This window comes from Pezoporus occidentalis, unplaced genomic scaffold (genome assembly GCF_034315485.1).
Source record: "Pezoporus occidentalis ecotype Australia unplaced genomic scaffold, CSIRO_AGI_Poc_V1 ctg91, whole genome shotgun sequence".
NCBI classification, from domain to species: domain Eukaryota; kingdom Metazoa; phylum Chordata; class Aves; order Psittaciformes; family Psittacidae; genus Pezoporus; species Pezoporus occidentalis.
In genome coordinates this window covers 648,116-668,426 of record NW_026916273.1, presented here as the reverse complement: position 1 = coordinate 668,426, position 20,311 = coordinate 648,116, and the positions used below count along the sequence as shown (strand labels likewise).

The 20,311-nt window shown below is 45.0% G+C and overlaps 1 protein-coding gene across 3 annotated transcripts in view; it reads left to right on the top strand.

Annotated features, from left to right (window-relative positions):
• PFDN1 (prefoldin subunit 1) overlaps window positions 1-20,311 on the top strand; it is a 31,971-nt gene that overhangs the window by 233 nt on the left and 11,427 nt on the right. Inside the window, exons 2-5 of one of the 3 annotated variants that reach the window (XM_062605296.1) lie at window positions 60-226; window positions 14,463-14,547; window positions 18,848-18,903; window positions 19,033-19,750. In XM_062605296.1, the coding sequence (XP_062461280.1) occupies window positions 60-226; window positions 14,463-14,547; window positions 18,848-18,903; window positions 19,033-19,069 (345 nt within the window). In that variant the 3' untranslated portion in view covers window positions 19,070-19,750. Of the gene's footprint in view, window positions 1-59; window positions 227-14,462; window positions 14,548-18,847; window positions 19,751-20,311 lie in introns of those variants that run through there. The other 2 variants (XM_062605295.1, XM_062605297.1) reach the window with 2 other exon arrangements.

The following is a 20,311-nucleotide window of genomic DNA, read 5'->3' as shown; positions in this document are numbered from 1 at the left end:
GGCGGGCCGCGGCCTGCGAGAGCCGCCCCTGATGGCCGCTGCTCTTTCCCCCTGCCCAGGCTTTCACGGAGCTGCAGGCGAAGGTGATAGACACGCAGCAGAAGGTGAAGCTGGCCGACATCCAGATCGAGCAGCTCACCAAGACGAAGAAGCACGCACACCTCACCGACACCGAGGTCATGATGCTGGTGGACGAGACCCGCATGTACGAGGGCGTGGGGCGGATGTGAGTACCTGTGGCTGCGGCTCCCTCCTGTGCCAGGAGCGGCTGCTCGGGAGGACCCGGTTCTGCGGCGGAGCGGGGTGGTGGTTACAGCCCTGTGCACAGGGACAGCCCAGTCTCTGCGTGTAAGAGGCCCCTAGGCTGCTGCTTGGGCAGCTCTTCCCTCTATGAAGAACACACCAGGTTTTCCTTAGTGTGTTCATTTATTTCATTTCCCCCTATCTTTCAATTATAGCAATCTGCTTGGGAATGCAGTGAGACTGACTGGGGTTTAGCTCTTGGAGTTAGCTACTGACTGCCTCGAAGGAGGACTGTTATAAATATTATTGGCTTTGTGTGGGTTTGTTCCTGGCCACGATGGTCTTGTCTGGCACCTCTGGGAAGTCTGTAACCTACACCAGCAGATGAGCATTCTAACGAAAGCCAACACTGGTGAGAAGACTTTCAGAGATCTGTCCAGCTTCAGTCATTTCCAGTGTAGTTTATGTGAGATTCCTTGAAAAAAGCTTGTGCACAGTTCACGTGCTCAGGACTTTGCTTCCAGAAATGTTCTACAGAAATTCCCTTTGCAGTATCATCCGGAGAATGAATCTAATGCATGTTGCCTGGGTTTTTTATACTCTTGGAAGAGAGCACAAAGCTCTTATGGGTAGTCCTTAAAGATGTGCTTTGATGTGTTGGATGACTGTTAAGAGAAATACCTTTGACCAGAAGTAACGTGTTTTGGTCAATTTCTACAATATACTTATGTTTGACAATGTCAGCCTCTGATAGAAGACCCTACAAAGTGGTTTCAAATTTGAAACATGGGCTTACTTGGTAAATATCACACTAGATTTTTAATTGGAGATTACTGTGGTTATTCTCTTGAGTTTCTTGTGAGTTGGGTAACAGTGATGACTCTGCTCAGCTCAAGATGTGGTTTTGCAAGACTAAATCTTCCCTGTATCCTGCCAGAAAGGGTGATGGTATCGACCTCTTCCCCGCCTTCTGTTTACTTCACCTTCTTGTGCCAAAGTGGGTGATCACAGGGCCAAGCAGTGAGCCAGGTCAGACCACAAGTGCCCTGATCCATCAGATCATGCAATCTTCAGATGGAGCTGTAGGGAGGTGGCAGGACTGGGCAGCCAGACTAGTCTGTAGCTTGTCCTTAGCTGTGAGTTGTCAGATGAGTTTGTCCCCAGGCTAATGGAGTTCTTTGGAGTGACAGTCTCCTTCTTGGCTCACCTGCATTTTCCCATGCAGGTGAATTAAATGTGGGGTTTGTTTGGGGATGCTAGTGACTGGTACCTTAAAAGGAGATAGATAGATTTTGGTCCCTTGAAAGAGGTGACTGATTTGACCCGGGCAGGCTGTAGGCGTAGGGAACAGTCATGTTTGGAGTAGTCATGAGACAACTCATAAGGGTTTTTTTTCTGTTTGGTTTTGTCACAGAGCAGGCAAAGAGTAGAAGATAATTACAGAGTCAATGATTTTTTTAAACCTGCTTTAAAATCCAAAAGTGCAGAATATTTCTCCTGTATGGGGAATTCCCTCAAGACACCTTAAAAATGAGTGTATTATCATAAAGTGATCCTGCTTGTGAATCAGATGCGAGTTGCAGATGCCGTTTCAGTGCTGGCTAAAATGCATTGTCCTGCTTCTGTCTCACACTTAGGAGTAAGAGATGCTTACCTTCTTCGTGTCCTAAGCAATATACTTCCTCTGTGCCTCTTCCTTTGCTCACCTTTCCATGACCAGGCAGGTGGCTTGGGCAGCTCTTGCTTGTCCGGGATGGCAGAGGCACCATCAGAAAAAATATTTGCATTATGATAGTGTTAAAAAGCCTTTCATGGCCCTTGTTGTCCTAGTTGCTATGCAAATACAGATTAAGAGAGTGTTCTTCCTCTGAATACTACTCATTGCTATGGTATTTCTGTGAGCTCTGCCTGTTCTGTGCCATGGGGCTGAAGGCTGCCTTGCCAATTGGCAGCAATGCTCTTGTGTGATCCATGTCACTCCCTAGTGTGGAGAACAGGCATCAGAAACACAAGGTTCTTCCTGGAGGCCATTCCAGCTATTAACAGAGGATTCATTGCTGAAATCTGGGCTAGCAAAGCAGGCTAAAGCAGCTCTTGAGCAGGAGTTGAGATACCAGAATGCCCTTATTTTGTGTTCCACTGAAGACCAGAGGAGGTGGTCATGGTTCCTCTGGACATACAGGCCATGTTCTGTGAAGTGGAATTGCAGTTTTTAATTTGTTGGCTGCATTGGCTTGCATAGATATGGGGGTTCATCCACCAAAACAATATTTATGACATCTCAGTTTCTTTTGCTTAGTGTAGTAAGCAAAGGTTAGAGCTCTAGTGGGCTTCAGTTATCCAGAAAGGGTGGGGGTCTGCATCAGTGTTAACTCTGATTGTCAGTGCTCTTCTGACAGCTTGCTTGAGTAGCTCCATTCTTTGAAATAAGTTTTGTGCTTCTATTTCTGTGCTCAACATTTTTTTCCTTCTCTTTTTTTTTTTTATTCTTTAACCCATTTAACCTGCTACTTAGACTCAGGCTTCTGATAGAGCTTCTCTGTTTCTTCTCCATCTTTGGTGGTTTGGGTTGTGTGCTAGTACATACACTTCTGTAGGATGAGATACTCCAGGCCTTTGTGGAATTTGAAGGCTTGAGGAACTATGGTGATGCGCATCCTGGGAGGAAGTCTGCCTAGTTCAGTACTTGCTTCTGCACTTCCTGGAAAGCAGTTGTGTGGTTTTTGTTCTTGGAACCCCTATCTTGAGCCTTTCGTTTCCCAGAGGCTTTCCAGGCACCACTGGTGAATGTGAAAGTCCACTTGTTGCTCCTCAACTTGGTGTCTCTTGGGTTTTCTTTTGGTCTTTTTTGTTAATATTGTAATGGGTTTAATATTGTAGTGGGTATAACATGCAGAGGCCTTACTGGCTTCCACATTTGGGGCTCAGTTTACTTTTGCTATAGCTATTTTTGGCTTGACATGAGAAATGTCAGTGCCACATAGTATGAGATGATGAATTGCTGTGTACTGTACATATCCATGAGGCTGGGATATCATCTGAGTGGTGGCATCTTGCCAAATACATTTCAATTCTGTTACTTCATGCTCTTTTGAAAGGCCTGTTACGTAGCCTGAGACGCTACCACTATGCTGGACTTCTGCTTAAGCTATTTGTGAACTGATGTCATCATCTTGCTTTGAGAGCTATGCTGAAAGTTTAAGCTTCAGAATTCTGTCTGAATATTTCAAACCTTTCACTTTACATTCTTTTAATCCATAACCTGGACATGATCCTTATTTACAGAAGAAAAATGTCTGGCACTTGTGCTAGGCACAGTGGGGAGCACATTGCAGTTCAGATAGTCAGTTTTGGTTTGATATTGCTTCATCATCAGTTTACTTCTACAAATGGGAGAACACTTACAAAAATAAAGTGTAAGAAAGCAAGAATTAAGCAAATACTGTAGCAGAACTTTATGTTCAAGGGTTTCTGCAAGTATAGTTTATTATTACAGCTATTACAGTCCCTATAAAATGACTTTGTGCAAGTGTAGTGTTCTTTGGGGACAGCTTCAATAAGAAGATTTTGACTGTATTTTTTAATGGCAGTTCAGATTTTTGATGGCTGAATCATACACAAGTGAAACCCAAGAGAGGATTAAACATTCTTGACCGTTCCTGGGAGTTAAGTACATTCCTGCTTTTACTGTACTTCTGGTTTTGTTTGTAAAGGAACCACCCCACCATAAACCCTTGTAAACTCTTTCCTGGACCCCTGAAGACAGCAGTCACTACCTCAAGTTGCTCGGTGCAGCCACAGTAGCTGCATTTTTACTGTAAGTGTGTATGTGAGATGGGTGGTGTTCTATCCCAGTAGCACGAATCACTGAGGATATGGTGGCTGTGCTGTGGTTCCTGCTTGCATTTCAAAAACCTCCCAGAGAATTGAAGGACACTCAAGGCTTAATCTTTATGGATCAGTTACCAACTATAGGCTGCCCTGTGAAATTGGAGCAGTTTCTCTGTTGCCATCTCCTTGGGCAAGGCTCTGTGCAGAGCTCAGTGCTGAAGCCCAGCTGCTGAGCGCTTAACAGGTGTTGAAGTACTTAAATGAATGCCAGGAACAAGCACGTTGCCATTGGCTTCTGCTCAATTTGTAGTTTATAAACTTGAAGCTTCTCTATGTAGCCTTTTGGAAAAGGGAAGATTTTAGTTCCCCCAATACGTGTGGTGTGTGTAGGAAGTACAATCAGGCACCCAACTGCAAAGGAAACAAAATTTGTGTCCAGCTGTTTGACCGCTGTTTATGCTATATGTTGAACAAGACCAGTATGTTCCTTTCTCTATGCATTTAATAAGGGTAGTGGTTCCACCCAGGGAAGTGGTGGACTCCCCGTGCTGGCCACATAAACTCAGCTATCAGGGCGTTGGGACATCTAGTCTAGTCATGCTTTGCCTAGAAGAGTTGGACCAGATGATCCTTGAGGTTCTTTCCAACCTGGGATTCTAGGATTCTGTGAAGATAGGGGTGTTGGGATATGGTGATGAGGACTCAAAGGCTATATGGCATGACACATATGCGTAAGCCATAAGGTTTTCCATCACCCAGGTTTTTATTTCAGGCTTTTCTTGATTTTTGAGCTGCTCCCTTTTGCTGCAGCCTGAACAGTGTTCTTCACAGCAGGCCTATACAAGTTTGCAAGATCTTCTTAGAGAAGAAGATTTTTGCTTCTTAAAGCAACAATCACAACGATGCACACAAGGGTGACACATACACATGCCTTTGACTCGAGCAGTGAAGTAAGGGGCAACAGTCGTCATCTGGCTGATCAAGAGTGTTAGAAGAGAACAGCTGGACAGAGGGATACATGGCTGACAGTAGTGGGATACTGGGATTCTGGACTTCTGTCATCTGTTCTGAATGAGAAAGGAGCTTGTTCTCTTAGGCAAAGCTCCTTTTCCAACTTGACATCTTCTGATGTCTCAGACATGATCCTTTGCCCTTCCCCCACTTAATTCTTGATCTTATTCCTGCTCATTTGTAATCTCCTGGTTATCTTGGTCCAGTTATAGCTCTCCTGCCCTGCTACTGTACGTAATTTCTCCATGCAGTACTGAAATGTCAGAGAAGAAAATACTTCCATGGCTTGCATGCAAGATGCATGTGTGCCCAGGTTTAGGAAACAGAATCAGCTTTATACAGAGAAATGATGTGGAGTGGATGCATCTGGTAAGTCAGCATTTGTCAAATGTAGAAACAACAGAAAAAAGTCTTACAATAAGAATAATAGCTAATTTAAAGTGTTTTACAAACGCTAAAGTAGAACAGGAGGAAAGCAATCCTGTGGGGTGAGAGTGCTGCTTTACATGAGTTTAATACAGCCACTCAAGAACCAAAGTGCTGAACTCAGGAATGCTACAACTGCTGTTTTGAGTTTTTACTTTTGTTTTCTCCAGAACTATTTGCTGAATTAACAAAAAACTATTTCTGAATTAACAGAGTGTTTCAGCTGGTTTAGGAAAAAAAAAGAATTAAAAAATAAAAATAAATCGGGCTTTCTGAGGAGAAACAATTTCCCAAAACAACATCAGCCTTTTCAGTCCACAAATGCTGATTCCAAAAAGTTTGTTCTTACTGATTAGGAAACATCAGTGTGATTATTTTAGTGCAGCTAATTTAACCCCAGCATCCAGAAATATCCCTGTATAGTGTTATGCTCAAATTCTTTTGACTTGGTTATCTTTACATCCACTTCTGTGGGGTTTGCTGTGTTGCTTTTTGATGCCTTGTTGTAGCAGGATTTGGGATGCACAGAAGCCAAGGCTCTACTATGTAACAATCAAAAGCCAGTTACTGGGTCTTCCTCCTCACTCTGCATTTCATAGAATGGTTTACGTCGGAAGGGACCTTAAAACTCGTCCAGTGCAGTCCCCAGCCATGGGTGGAGACACCTTCCACTAGAGCAGCTTGCTCCAAGCCCCTGTGTCCAACCTGGCCTTGAACACTGCCAGGGATGGGGCAGCCACAGCTTCTCTGGGCACCCTGTGCCAGCGCCTCAGCACCCTCAGAGGGAAGAACTTCTGCCTAAGAGCTCATCTCAGTCTCCCCTCTGTCAGGTTAAAGCCATTCCCCTTGGCCTGTCCCTACAGGCCCTTGTCCACAGCCCCTCTCCAGGTTTCCTGCAGCCCCTTTAGGCACTGGAGCTGCTCTAAGGTCTCCCCTTCAGGAGCCTTCTCTCCTCCAGGCTGACCCAGCCCAGCTCTCTCAGCCTGGCTCCAGAGCAGAGCTGCTCCAGCCCTTGCAGCATCTCTGTGGCCTCCTCTGGACTCGCTCCAACAGCTCCATGTCTCTGTGGTGCTGTAGCCCCAGAGTTGGATCAGGACTGCAGGGGGAAGTCTGCCCAGAGTGTGGCAGAGGGGAAGAATTCCCTGCCTCGATCTGCTGCTCACACTCTGGCGATGCAGCCCAGCACACAATTGCACTGTTTGCTGCATGGTTTGAATCTCCAGCGTTCTTCATTCCTGTATGATAGAGTGGGGACATTTGCTTGCCTTTTTTGTGTGTGTGTGTGAGTTTTGTGTTGTGGGGTTTTTTTTTTTTGTTTTTGTTTTTTTTTTGTTTTGTTTTCTTTTTTTAATTCCCATTGTATCATTTGAACCTTCCAAGAGAATTGGTGATGTTCTTTAAAAGCAGACCACAGTATTAGTTTATTATTTTGGGTTGTGCTATATTTAATACACACTTAGAGGTATATTCCTGCTTTTTTTTTTTTAAGAACCAAGCATGAACAATGGTATAAATCTACCCTCTAGTTAAGTGTCTGGCAATGCAGAAACTGCTGTGTTACTATCTTGGCTTGAGGTAATGTAATATGCTGCAGCTATTGACAGATCAAAAAAACCAGTGAAAACTCAATGTAAACACGGCCTGAAGTGCAGAACAAACTCCTCTGCCTCTCAGCAGGCAGATGGATGTGCTGGGCTAGCCCCTGGAGAGGTTTGAGGAAGCAGACAATGTGGCACTTCTTGTTCCCTTCCTTTAGCTCCTTAGAGTAAATAGGTTTATGGTTTACAAATGTTCATCTGAGTAAAAGTTACCCTTATTGTGGCCTACATAAGATGTGGTTTGGACTGCTTCCAGTGCCACTAATCCTGATCTCTGTGTGTGCTCCAGTGTTGTCATCCTGAGTTTGCACAGGTTCTGCTGCCTACCAGAGATGCTGCCAGCATGCTTCAGTCCATGTCTCCTTCCCAAACAGCTCCGGGTGCATGACTGCCTCTCTGAGTGCAGTAGTAAAATGACACATGAACTATAAACTGCTGGTCCTGGAATGTCTTCATATATAATCCTCCCGATATAAGCTGCAGGATTTGTTTTGCTTTAAGGTATGTGCTGCTTTGGCAGTGGGGTGAGGGGGGAATAGTTAAGTTTAGCTATATTGAGAGTGACCCAATGAGATGACTGACCACTAAAATAAAAGCAAACATAGGAAAAGCTTCAACTCATGTGTTCCAACTCCATCTGTTTCTGAGCAAGCTCTAGTTAAGGCATATGATCTGTTGAATGGGAAATTCAAAATCAGACTGAAAAATGTGAAACCCTTAGACATGAAGGGTGGCAGCACAAACTATAATTAGTCATGATTTTCTTATTTTCTTCTTTTGATATTGCTTCCTTGTCTTGTTTGGAATTGGGTAACTCATTTAGGATGACTAAAACTGGAATGTGGTGGTGTATAAGCAGTGCCTGTTCTGAACTGCATAGGGAATCATTTACAGAAGCATAACCAGACCCTAGGAGAGTGGAAGGGGACTGTTGGGTGCTTGCAGTTATGCAGCGCTGTCTCCTGTTGGATCAAGCTGGATTGCTTGGGATCAGCTTGTTGGAAGCCTCTCTTCTCTTGGCTTTGAACAGTACTTAAAATGCGGCAATCCCCTCCTGAGTGAGCTCTGGCTTGTGCAGCAGTGTAGGTTCAGAATTAAAAAAATGCCCTTAAAGAGATAAGAGCATGACTGAGCTTAGCCCAGCTTTTCTCTTGGGAGTAGTCTAATGAAAACACTTGTTTTCAAGGAGCAGGTTATTCTGTGTAAATGAGTGAGCTGTCATTCCACATGCCATAACGCAGCATGTTAGAGGGGTTTTAGAAATACAGCGAATACTAAGATAATGTTCCAGCTTTGTACAAAGTCATTGGTTTTGTTTTCAGTATCTTAAGTTTTTGTAGAGAGTTTTCCAAATGCAATGGGCACCATAAAGCTGAAGTTATAATGACCGTTTGTGTGTGCTGGGAGCCAGGCTGGATGGATTTGTGAGACCACCCCTGCAGCCCTGCATCCAGAACAGCTTTAAACTGACAGAGGGGAGATTCCCTTCAAAGCCAAACCAGTCTGTGATTCTGTGTCATTCATCAGTATTCTGTCAAAACAGCACTGGAGTGTTCCTACCTGTAAAACTGTCTCACCTGAAAGTAGGCAGAGGGATGTGTATCAGTATCAGGCACAGGAATTACTAAGGCTTACCTGGTACCCTGTGCAGATCCTTGCAGTGATTTGGATAGAAGAGTTGCTTTGCAGATGATCAGGTGGGAGCCCCATGGCTGCTGTGTGGCTCCTTCCCTCCTGGCTTTAATGTTTTAATACAACCAGCCTCTTGCACCAGCAAGCTATGCAAGAGAAACATGAAGACCTCATTCCCTATCCAGAACAGGAAGAGGAGAGAATGCTCACATCTGGGATGGACACCTGCCACTGAAAGCTTCAGACATAGAGGTTGCAGTTACAAGTCATTGAAAATAGGGGTTGTTAGTGGAAAACCTTCACTATGAGCATCACTGGTACCCCACCTTTAATAACCTTAATGAGTTGTATGTCATAATGAAAGTGGCTTGTGCTGAACAAACATCTCCATAACCTCATTCATTAGGAGGCAAATACTTCAGTATCTAATATTATGTCTGAAAGTCAAGTAAACAGTACATTTTGGTGCAAACAGACTGAGTTATGGAATTACTTACACTGTAGGAACATCACTTGGTGGGTGTGTAGGAGCAGACAGATGATGAAGTTGACAGTGGACAGATGATGAAGTTGACAGTGGACAGATGATGAAGTTGACAGCATTTCTGACCAGCCCAACTAGGGCCTGAAGACCGTTTTGACCAGGGATAAGGGAGTGCTGTATAAACACCGACCAAATAGGCATCATATTGGGACATTTATAACAGGGAAGGGTTAAGAGATCCCTTCAGAAGGGAACAAGCAGTGAGTCTCAGAGAGTATAGAAACCACGTTCTCTGCCTTAGAGAAACAAAGATCCTGATGTAGAACTGGCAGAGGGAGGAAAATAGAAACAAGTGGGGAATATTTAGAGTGAGGTTTCTCTTTCAGTTCCCTCTTGCTCTATTTTTGTTCCTTGTATTGTCCTTGAGAACCAGCAGTCACTGGGACAGCAGGAGAGCCGAGCATGTAGGTAGAACTGATCTGCAAATGCTGCTGCTGTTGGCAGTCCAGATTTGGCTGAATATTGCTGTCCTTGAGGACCCCATTCCTCCTTAGCTTTCTTTTCTATTTGTTTTGTCTTGTTTCCAAGTTATCTTTATGGTTAGTGGAAAAATTGCTCAGTATCCAGAATAGGGCAAATCCTGATCTGTTTTCATTAGCCATTCCCTTTGAAGTAGGTGGCCAACTGAGATGTGGTGAACCTGTCTGTTCTGACCAGGTATTTCTGGTGTTGTTTAACAATAGTGAAAAAGTTCCTGTATGAGGAGGTGATTTCTGCTAAGCTTTGTAATTGCCACTGTAATGCTGAACATGTTTCTGAATCAGTGTTTCATGGTTGATAGTGTAGGTGTTGTGTTTGACAGATTTATTAGTGCATGCTGTGCTGCTTCATGGAGAGGAGGTGGACACAAGTGAACTCGCTTGTCTGGAAGAGGATTTGGTTTGCTGCTTGTCTTCTGGGGACTGCCAGTACTTAAAAGTCATCCTAGTCCAATGTACAAACACTGGGACCCTCCTCGGCAGAGTGAACTCTGGAGGTGGCTCTTTGGTGCTGATCCGCACCAAGGGGTTGGCGTTAGTAATGTCATCTGTTGGGCTCAGCATCACAGAGCAGAAAGTGTCTCCTCTCCTCTGATGCGATGACTCTAACGTGGGGCTTGTCCTCAGCTGGTGGTGTGCCTCCAGACAGTGAATGAACCACAGAATCATTGGATTTGGAAGGGACCTCTGGCGATCATCCAGTCCAACCCCCTGCCAAGGCAGGGCCACCTAGAGCAGGTAACACAGATGGATTTGGAGTCTCCAGAGAGGGAGACTTCACAGCCCCCTGGGCAGCCTGTTCCAGTGCTGTGTCACCTTCAATGTAAAGAAGTTCTTCCTCATGTTAAGGTGAAACTTCTTGTCTTTCAGTTATGGACGTTGCTACTCATCCTGTCTCTGGGCACCACTGAAAAGTCTGGCACCATCCTTCTGGCACCTGCCTTTGAGATACTGATCTATACTGATGAAATCCCCTCTCAGTCTCCTCTTCTCTAAACAGGCCCAGCTCCTGCAATCTCTCCTCGTAAGAGAGATGCGTCAGACCCCTGATCATTCTTGTGGTCCTGGCTGATTCCTCTCCTGTAGCTCCTTGTCTTTCTTTTACTGAGGAGCGCAGAACTGGACACAGTGCTCCACATGTGGCCTTACCAGGGTTGAGTAGAGGGGGAGAATCACCTCCCTTGACCTGCTGCCACACTCCTCCTGGTGCACCCCAGGATACTATCGGTCCTCCTGGCTCCAGGTGCACAACTGCTGGTTCATAGTCAACTTGTCATCCATGAATGAAGTTCATGTGTTTGAAAGGCTTGTTTACAAACTCAGGGAAGAACTAGGACCTCAGAACCTCCCATGGTTCTTTCACAAGCTTAAAAACATTGTAAGATAACCCCAGTTAACTAAAACCAGGCAGCAGAATGACACTGTCCCAGTTCTCCAGCTCAGTGAGAAAAAAGCCAAAACCATTTAGTTGGTGTTTTACTTGGGGTAATTGGAAGAATGAAATCCAGTAAAATTCAAACTCTGGTTTATGAGAAGTGCCCTGTAGCATCTCTTGGCTAATGAGCAAGACAAGTGCTGCTGTAAACCACAGTATTTCCTTAGGTAAAACCTTTGCCCAAGATCTCCATGATGTGTGTATCCCAAGCTAGAAGCTAAAACAAAGATGAGGTTTTTGAGTCCTTCTTGTGTTGGAAATTGAAGCCACAGATTTAAATCAGGTGTGGGTTTATAGCTTCAACTTTCTAAAGAGTAGTTTTTGTCAACTTACATGGTAGCACTTGTGCGCTTTAGGCTGAAGGGTCAATGAAGGGGAATTAAAATGGGTGGCTTGAAGCTGGGATTGGTGCAAACGTTCTGAAGGATGCTGGCCAAGTCATGGACATTTGATCTGCTCTGAGCCAGCGTGTGAACGGACACAGGTTCCAGCCCACTATTTTATAGCAAATAAATTGGGGTGGTTGTGTTTGTGCCCAGCTGCCGGCACAAGTCTCGTCATTGCTAACTTCGGCCATCCAATTTTAATTTGCTGTCGCATGTCTGCCAGAGCATTGCAGGAGGGTGGGAGGCAGGGAGGAGGGAGGGTGTTTTTCCCGGTGACTCTTGTTGACATTTGCAGAATAGAAGTGAAGTCAGCCACTTGTTTGTCCAAAGGTTCTAGTGCCTGTAGCGGATCTCAGCCACCCAGGATCGCTCAGTGCCTGTGACGCAGCACAGGGGCCTTCCCAGCTGCAGCATGGGGAGCACTGGTAGAGCTGTGTTGGTGTTTAACCTTGTGTCCTAGACCAGGGGCTTCAGTGAAACCAAAATGATTGATCAAGGATAGATTCAGATGAGGCATTAGGAAGAAATTCTTTACTATGAGGACAATGATGCCCTAGCAAAGGTTGCCCAGAAAAGCTGGGGCTGCCCCATCCTTGGCAGTGTTCAAGACCAGGTTGGACGGGGCTTGGAGCAACCTGCTCTAGTGGAAGGCATGCTGCCTGTGGCAGGGTTTCCAAACCTAAGATGAACTTTAAGGTCCCTTCCAACCCAAACCAGTCTGGAATTCTACACCTTAACATACAGGGGAAGCAAAAGAGAAGGTATTCTGTTCTCCTTTGCTGCCTCACAAAAAAAAAAAGGAAATAATTGAGGAAACATTCATACACCACACAGGCTCAGGGAAGCTGTGACCATGGGAAGGACGGTTGGGTTTATTTAATGAGGGCATCTTGCAGCTCTGATTGTTTAACTAGTGACAGCCACTGCAGAAGTAAGGCAAAGTTGTGGTCTTCACACCCAAATCCCCATGTTGTGTGTGTGGGAAGGCTGGGGTTTGCTGCTTCTGCTATTGCAGGCTCAAGGTAAGAGCATCAGAATGATGTGGTTGCTGGTGGTCCTCAAAAGTAGCTCCTCTCTGGCTGAATTCAGGCTCTGCATCTAATAGCAATGTAAATAACTTCTCTTTCCTAGGAAGGTGCTCATGGACTTGATTTTTAACAAGACTGAGCAAACCCCACATTTTATTTCAGCAGGTTGCTCTGTTTCAGACCTGGAAACATTCCCACTGAGTGGAAGTGGGTTGTGGAGGTACCAAATGGAAAGTGGGAGAGTGAGGGGCCAAAGAGAGTGAGCTGTGTTGTAAAGAATAGGAGCAGATACATAGCAGTGATGACACCAGTAATAAACATGAGCTGAGACTGGGGAGAAACAAGGAGAAATTTGAGAAAATGGCAATATAAAAGATGAAGTAGCTGTAGAAAAGAGGAGGTAAAGCAGGACAAGGGAGAGAAGTGGGAGAAGGAGGAGGAGGCAGTTGGTAAGCGCAGTTAATCGCAGCACCAAAGAGAGTTTTAATTGCAAACCTGTTATAATTAACCACAGTTCTGCTCCCATGCACTCCAGGAATGCACGTAGCAGGTACTTTTCCTTTTGGCTGCTCTATTGCTGGTGCAGACCATGCTGGGTTTCAAGGCAGTGGCTGATCAGGCCCTGAACAAGCATGTTAATAATGTCCTGTGTCATGGGAGGCGGCACTACAGACTGACTGCAGGTTTTTCTGTACCAGATGGGGAATGCATTCTGATTCTGCCCTGTCTAAAGCTGCTCACTTTAACTGTTCAAGCACAAGCTCTTGTCACCTGGTAGGAAGACACTGACCCTAGTTGGTGCTGAAGGGAGACCTTGACCTCATTGGTATGATCCAGGGAGGCTCCTTCTAAATCCCCTGGGGGACTTTCTAAGTAGGGAAGGGGCAAATCTGTGGCTTGTACATTCTTTATGTCTGGAAGGTTGAAAAACAACCATAGAGAGTTCCTAAAATTCATCTGAACTTAGTTGTCCTTTACCTCTTTGTGGGATGCCAGTGCCACATACTGGAGGGCCTCTTTGGGTGCTCGTGTTCCTTCAGGGCCTTTTCAAGTTCATCTCGTTCCAACCCCCTGCCACAGGCAGGGACACCTTCCACTAGAGCAGCTTGCTCCAAGCCCCATCCAGCCTGGCCTTGAACACTGCCAGGGATGGGGCAGCCACAGCTTCTCTGGGAACCCTCTGCCAGCACCTCAGCACCCTCATTGTACAACATTTCTTCCCTGTGTCAAATCAAGCGCTGCCCTCCTGCAGTTTAAAGCCATTGCCCCTTGTCCTGTCACTTACTGGCCCTGGTAAAGTCTCTGTCTTACCAGCCCTATTTATGTACTGAAATGCCTCTGTAAGGTTTCTCTGCAGCCTTCCCTTCCCTGTGCTGAACACCCCCAGCTCTCTCAACCTTCCTCTGTAGAAAGCTTTGTTTTTATTGTGCAGCTTTATTTTGCTTGTGAGCACTGAAATGGTAATGAATGGCTTTTTCCCCTTGAAAGAAGCTTCCTTGGCTATATGCCATAAACTGCTTTATATCCCTTTGTAGGGAATGCGATGACAGACTCCCTTTGCTAGCTGTATGCAAGGACTGTTTTCAAAGCATTCAAGGACACTGAATGATAGAGGGAGATGAGTGTGCATCCATTTTCTTCCTCCCAAATAATAGGTGAGACTGCTGAGCAAGCCTTTGAGGCTGGTGGTTTGTGTGAGCTCTAGGAGCAATTTCTTCTACCTCTGTCTAGAAGGTGTGGATTGAGAATGAATACTTGGCAGAGGTCACTGTAGTTTAACTCTGCATGCAAGTAGGTGTGCAATGGATGTAAAAGATACCCAACAGTTGTCTGTCTCTTTCACTTGTAGGTTTATCCTTCAGTCTAAAGGAGTGATTCATAATCAGCTCTTAGAAAAACAGAGAATAGCTGAAGAGAAAATTAAGGAATTGGAGGTAAGTTTTGGCAGGTAATAATGATGAAAGTACAATACTGAAGGTCAACAAGATGCTGTCTGCTACATCCCTTGTTTTTATCTGATACTTTCCATTCTGAAGGATTTTAAGGAGGTGAAACATAGTGCCTGGTACAAGTAACCTACAAGTAATTCATGGCACTTAGTTACTTGGTTTCTTTTGTGGGTCTGCAACCTAGCTAGGGATTTCCTGTCATTCCTGATATGCAAAGTGGGGGTGAGGGATTCAAATGAGGTTAGTAGGAGCAAGATTTAAAACTAGCAAAAGGATGTTTGTGTGGTTATTTGCAGCAGATAGGTGATGTGGAACTGTGCCAGTGCTGTGGATGCTAGGAGTTTATACTGGCTCAGGACAATTGCACAAATTCATGGAAGAGAAATCCATTGAGAATTACCAAATATGTAGAAATGGCATTCTGCTCAGGAAGTCCTGAGCTAAAAATGTCTGAAGGCTGGGAAAGTATGAGGAGGAAGTTCTGTGTACGCCTGCCATGTCCATACACTCTGCCCTAGGCTTCTACTTGTGGCTGCTTTTGAAGACTGGATCTAGGGGGAGGTAGGACTTTGTTTTGGCAATGTGGTCAGAGCACTTCTGTGCTCTTACATTTATCTGGTTGGAGTATTCAAGGCAGAGAAGAATATGTAGGAAATATAAAGTACTTTCTGTGCACATATCAGTGTTCAAATGAATTATCTAGAGAATCTTGACTATCTTCTAGTGGCTACATGTACAGCTTAGAGTTCTTCGGAGCAGATGTTCAAAATGTACTTTTCCAAGGCCATTAGTGGTTTGTTATTTCTTAATGTCCCTAAGATATAATAAATTCAAACCCCTGTTCCTTGTTTCTTGGGCAATGACAGAGGAAGCAAAGATTGAGTTGTGTCAAGCTGCTTAACTCGTCTGTTAGTGTTTTGGAGAAAGTCAGTGTGCAGACCAGGTTAAGTAGGGACAAGCAGGAGTAGGAAGTCGGTGCTCAAACCTACTCAAACCCATTCAGTTCTGTCTCTCTTGTCTGCTCCTTACAGTAAACAGAAGTAGAGTTTGTTTTTTTTTTTTTTATTCTTTCTTAAAACTCAGCTTGCCTGGGGAGCTGTAGGACAAATATATCACCATGTGTGGTGTTGCCTGGAGTGTTTCCTGTGCCAGATACTAAGGGGTTTTGTGTTTCTGGCCATGAGAACTTTTACTGAATGGGGAAAACAAGTCTCCCCTGGGTAGGCTGCATATTTCTCTGCTGTTAATGCAGACAGGGCATAGTCATTTTTACGGTTATGTGATCAAAGTGATTGTATCCTGGCTACTCTGAAGCCATCTCAGATGCCAGTGGTTTTGCACTAAGGCAGCCCCATGACTGGGGTTGGAGAACTTCGTAGCAGCAGGTCTGCATTTGTCAGTGATTGGAGTGTGGTTGACAGTCTCTGTTTGCAACCTGCCCATGGGGTCCCTTTCTTCCAGGTCCATCAGGCTGTGGTCAGCTTTTTGGCTACTGTGCCCTTCAGCTGTGGACCTCATTTTCTTCTTGTTCCTGGTGGGGAATGATCTCACCTTCTGAACTTTCCGATTGCTGAGTTCAGCAGAATGGATGGAATTCCCCCCAAATTACAACCTTTGCTGTTCTTACACAAAGCCTCGGAGCTGGCTGCTTCACAAGTGTGTTTTTCTGCTTCATAGCTCCCTGTTGCTTGAGTCTCTGGTATGGCCACTGAATTGAAGCTCCCAGCAATGACGACTGTCTCAAAAGGTGGTGTGAGTAGAAAAGTGACTGCCACATGGATTGGTTTTTCTTTTTAACGATATATATTATAGTAGGGCTCAAATGGCCAAAACTTTCAATAGTTTAAGTGAACATTCAAGTCCATCTTTTAACTACTCTGCTTCCAGCTGGCTGGCAGCTTTGTGGAAAGGATTTTCCTTAGGCCTGGGATTCCCCATGGAAAAGGACAAAGCTTTTAGACTGACAACTGCTGGAAACAGAGATTTCAGGGGAAATACCTGAGTCCAAGTCAGAGAGCACTTATCACAGGAGGTAGGGGATTTTTCTGTCCTGAAAACAAGTGGTGACAGAACCAGGAAAGAATGTGAAACTTTGTGACCTTGTGATTCCACTGCATCACTATAAAATAAATATCAAACCAAGATAGGTTAAAACTTCCCTCCATCCATTATTAAAACTGGAAGGATTTTAAAGCTTAGGTTTATATTTTACATTGTTAACTACCTTACTCACATTTCTCACTTTGCATAGCTGGCTCAAGCTGGTCAGAGTAATCCTCCGGTATCCACATGGTGTGGCTGATCTGGTTACTCATGTACCACGAGCCTGAGACAATTCTGCCTTCTTATTATGACTCAATTGCCAAGGTATTATGAAATGTGGATTTTTGATACCAGCCTGAATTTGAGATGCGCTCTCCCTGCTGGCTTTTAGTGCTGTATGCAGAGGAGCAGAGCCTGGAGGGTTGAGTTCACTGCTGAGGTCTTATGTAAATCCATCCAACTGTGTAGCAAGGAGAGACCCTCAGTGCTGACATGTCCATGAAAACATGGGCTTTAACCTGCCTCAGAGGTGTTTGGGCTGTTCAGCCTGGAGAAGAGAAGGCTGTGTGAAGACCCCATAGCAGCCTTCCAGTATCTGAAAGGGTCATACAAGCATGTCAGAGAGGGACTCTTCATCAGGGACTGTAGAGATGGGACAAGGGGGAATGGGTTAAAACTGAAACAGGGGAAGTTCAGGTTAGATGTAAGGAAGAAGTTTGTTCCTTTGAGGATGGTGAGGCACTGGAACAGGTTGCCCAAGGAAGTTGTGACTACCCCACCCCTGGCAGTGCTCAAGGCCAGGTTGGACAGAGCTTGGAGCACTTGCTCTAGTGGAAGGTGTTCCTGCCCGTGGCAGGGAGGTGGAAATGGATGAGCTTTAAGGTCCCTTCCAACCCAAGCCATTCTGTGACTCTGTGTGAGCTGTGTTTCCTGACATTCGCAGCTCTCAGAGTGAACTGCGAAAGCAATGAGGGGTTTTGCATTTGGTTTGAAAACTTCTTTTCTCCTTCATCATCTCATTTCCTAGAGGAACTGCAATTCATGATTAGTTATTCCCTTTTCTTTACTCCCCTGTCTTGGGTTCCTCCACTTGTGAAGTGATGCATTGTCTTTTTCAAGACAGCATCACAAAGCTGGTGTGATATTTCCCTGCTGTTCATCACATGGCAAAGCTGCAAGGAGAACTAGACCTCTCTTTGTACAAGGAGAACTAGACCTGTCTTTGGGAAAGTAAGCTTTGGCTGCAATGCACATCGGATGTACTTAGTGAGAGGAACTGTCTTCTGAAGATACCAAAGGGATATCAATGTGTATGAGAGGGCAAATGTCAGTCACTGCAGAAGGAGCAAGGTAGCTTTACCCTTCTTGTTAAAGCTAACCAATGAAAGTGTGTATATGTGAGTGTGTGTGTATGTGTGTGTATATATATATATGTGTGTACATATGTAGCATTCTTAATTTCACAATTTCTATATAATCCTTTGGAATCCAAATTGATAACCCAGGCTTGCTGGCAAAATGCACATGCCTGCATAAAGGCTGTGCCAGTGAGGCTTGACTCTCACAGAAGCTGGTGCACGGGCTCACTCACTCACTGGCATGGGAAGCATCCTGCTTAGCAGCAACGATCCAATTTTTCCAGTCCTGATACTATCAAATTCTTGTTGTGCTTCACAGTGCAAGGGGTATGTGTTAAAGCTATTTTGAAAGCATTCTAAAGGGATGAGCACAGACTCTTTTTAGCTCGGCAATGTTTGTGCAGTATTAGGAGAAAAACCAAGTAATGTTTTTCTTCCCTTGTTTTTAAGGAAACATGATATGTGAGGGGTGGAACAATGCTTTGTTTCAGGAAATGTTATCCGTTTCCATTGTAGGGCTCGATGGATTCTGTTTTTAAATGTGGCATTTTAAAAAGAACAAGCTCTGTGATGTTATAAAGACATGGAAAACTGATTCTTCATTAGGGGTGGAGAAAGTGATTATCGCTGTGTGTTTTCTCTGATACTATCTGATAGTCCCCTTCTCTCCTGCTATATTCAGCATGTTTAGTTGTCAGGCGTTGTCAGACTGAATTGCTAAAAATAACAAATATGGGGGAGGCTCTGCTGGGCAGCTCTGTCTGCTCTGTGCCACTCAATTTAGCTCCTTCGTGAAAAGGGCAAAAGCAACCTGCAGCTTTCTGCTTGAATTGGAGTTTGGTTTTAAAATCTGACTGCAATATTGTTGTGTGCTTGTTTCCCAGGCAGTTCTTTCACATGAGCATGGGAGACTGAAAGTTCACTGCTGCAGAGATAAAGGGTTGGTTGTTTTCTCCGCCTGGAGTAGCAAATGCAATTGGGAAAGCTGTACCTAAGTGCTTGATTTCCAATTCATAAAATCTTCATGTGATCCCTAAACTGCTATGTCCAGTTGCCCTATCCTACACAGTAAACTTCTTTGCTCTTGTTCATGGTGGAGGAATTAACACTCTGCTCTCAAGCACCGCTGTGCTTCAAGTTCAGAGGCTTGGAATGTGTTGCAGATCTTCTTTCTGGTAAAGTTAAAAAGTGATTGCCTTACAGTGAGCAGACATCAAAGTTAACAACAGACTTCTTCCCTGGTGCTGCCCGGAGTCAAACATGCTCGTGCTGTGGCTTCCATTTCTCTAATCTTCTTTCTCTAGGAGCTTTGCTGGAGCCCCAAGGCACAATGGTGGTGCCCCCTTCTCGATGAGTCTACCAGGGCGTCTCTGGTTGGGTTGGCACTACAGTGTTTTCATACCCTGAGGGAACAGTTTTAAGCAGGAGAGGTGTGGCTGGAGAGGAGTGCTGGAGCATGGGAGTTGATGTTCTCTGGGCAGGTATGGATGGACCAGCTCAGCATGGCCCTCTGCCCCTGGCATGCTCTCTGGTTTTTACACTGAAACCATGCATGGAGGCTGATTCTGAAGGTGCTTTAACCATGTGAAAACAAGTCTTGAGATTTGTGGTGCATTTTGCAGACCACTCAGCAACCAGAAGAAGGTAGCAATTGTTTGGCAGTTCCCAAGCTAGACCAATTTTCATCTGGGATTTACAGTGTAGAAGCTGTCATCCCATGGTTTACTCGGGATAGGCCAGTGCCCAGGAATGTGTGGTGGGCTTTTTAAATAAACAGGGGAAAATAAGGAATGCTCCTGTTTGGAGGGGGGAAGCCTCAAGAAGAGCCCTCTGTGCCTGGAGCAGGTTTCACTTTGGATGTGCATGCTGTCCTCTCATTCCACTGCTGGCATACATGCACGTACTGAGGACATGATCTTGAACACATGTTGTCACAGAAGCTGCCCCTTGTTTCTAAGAGTGTGCATGGAAGAGGTCAGTCCATAGCTTTGGTTCAGCCCTCTTGGCGTTATGGCCTGATCTGCTCTAGGGAAGGCTGGTGTGCTTCTGTCACTTGTACAGGAACCAAGCCAGACCCATGCTGGTGCTTGGCTGCAGTCGTGATCTGCAACATGTACCAAACTCCTGTGGCACAGCTCGTGTGCAGGTTTGGGGCATTGCTGGGGAGTAGACTGATTTTTGTTTTCTAATTTGCTTGTCCTGCAAGGTGGTGTGTTGTAGCTTTGTGTTTGGTCTTGGTGTGGCTTTTGTGTTTGGTTGGGGTTTTTGTGTGGTTTTTGTTTTTCTATTTGTTTCCTGTTCCTCCCCCCCAGATTTTCAGTATCTGATGTTTGGGAATTTAAAGTGGT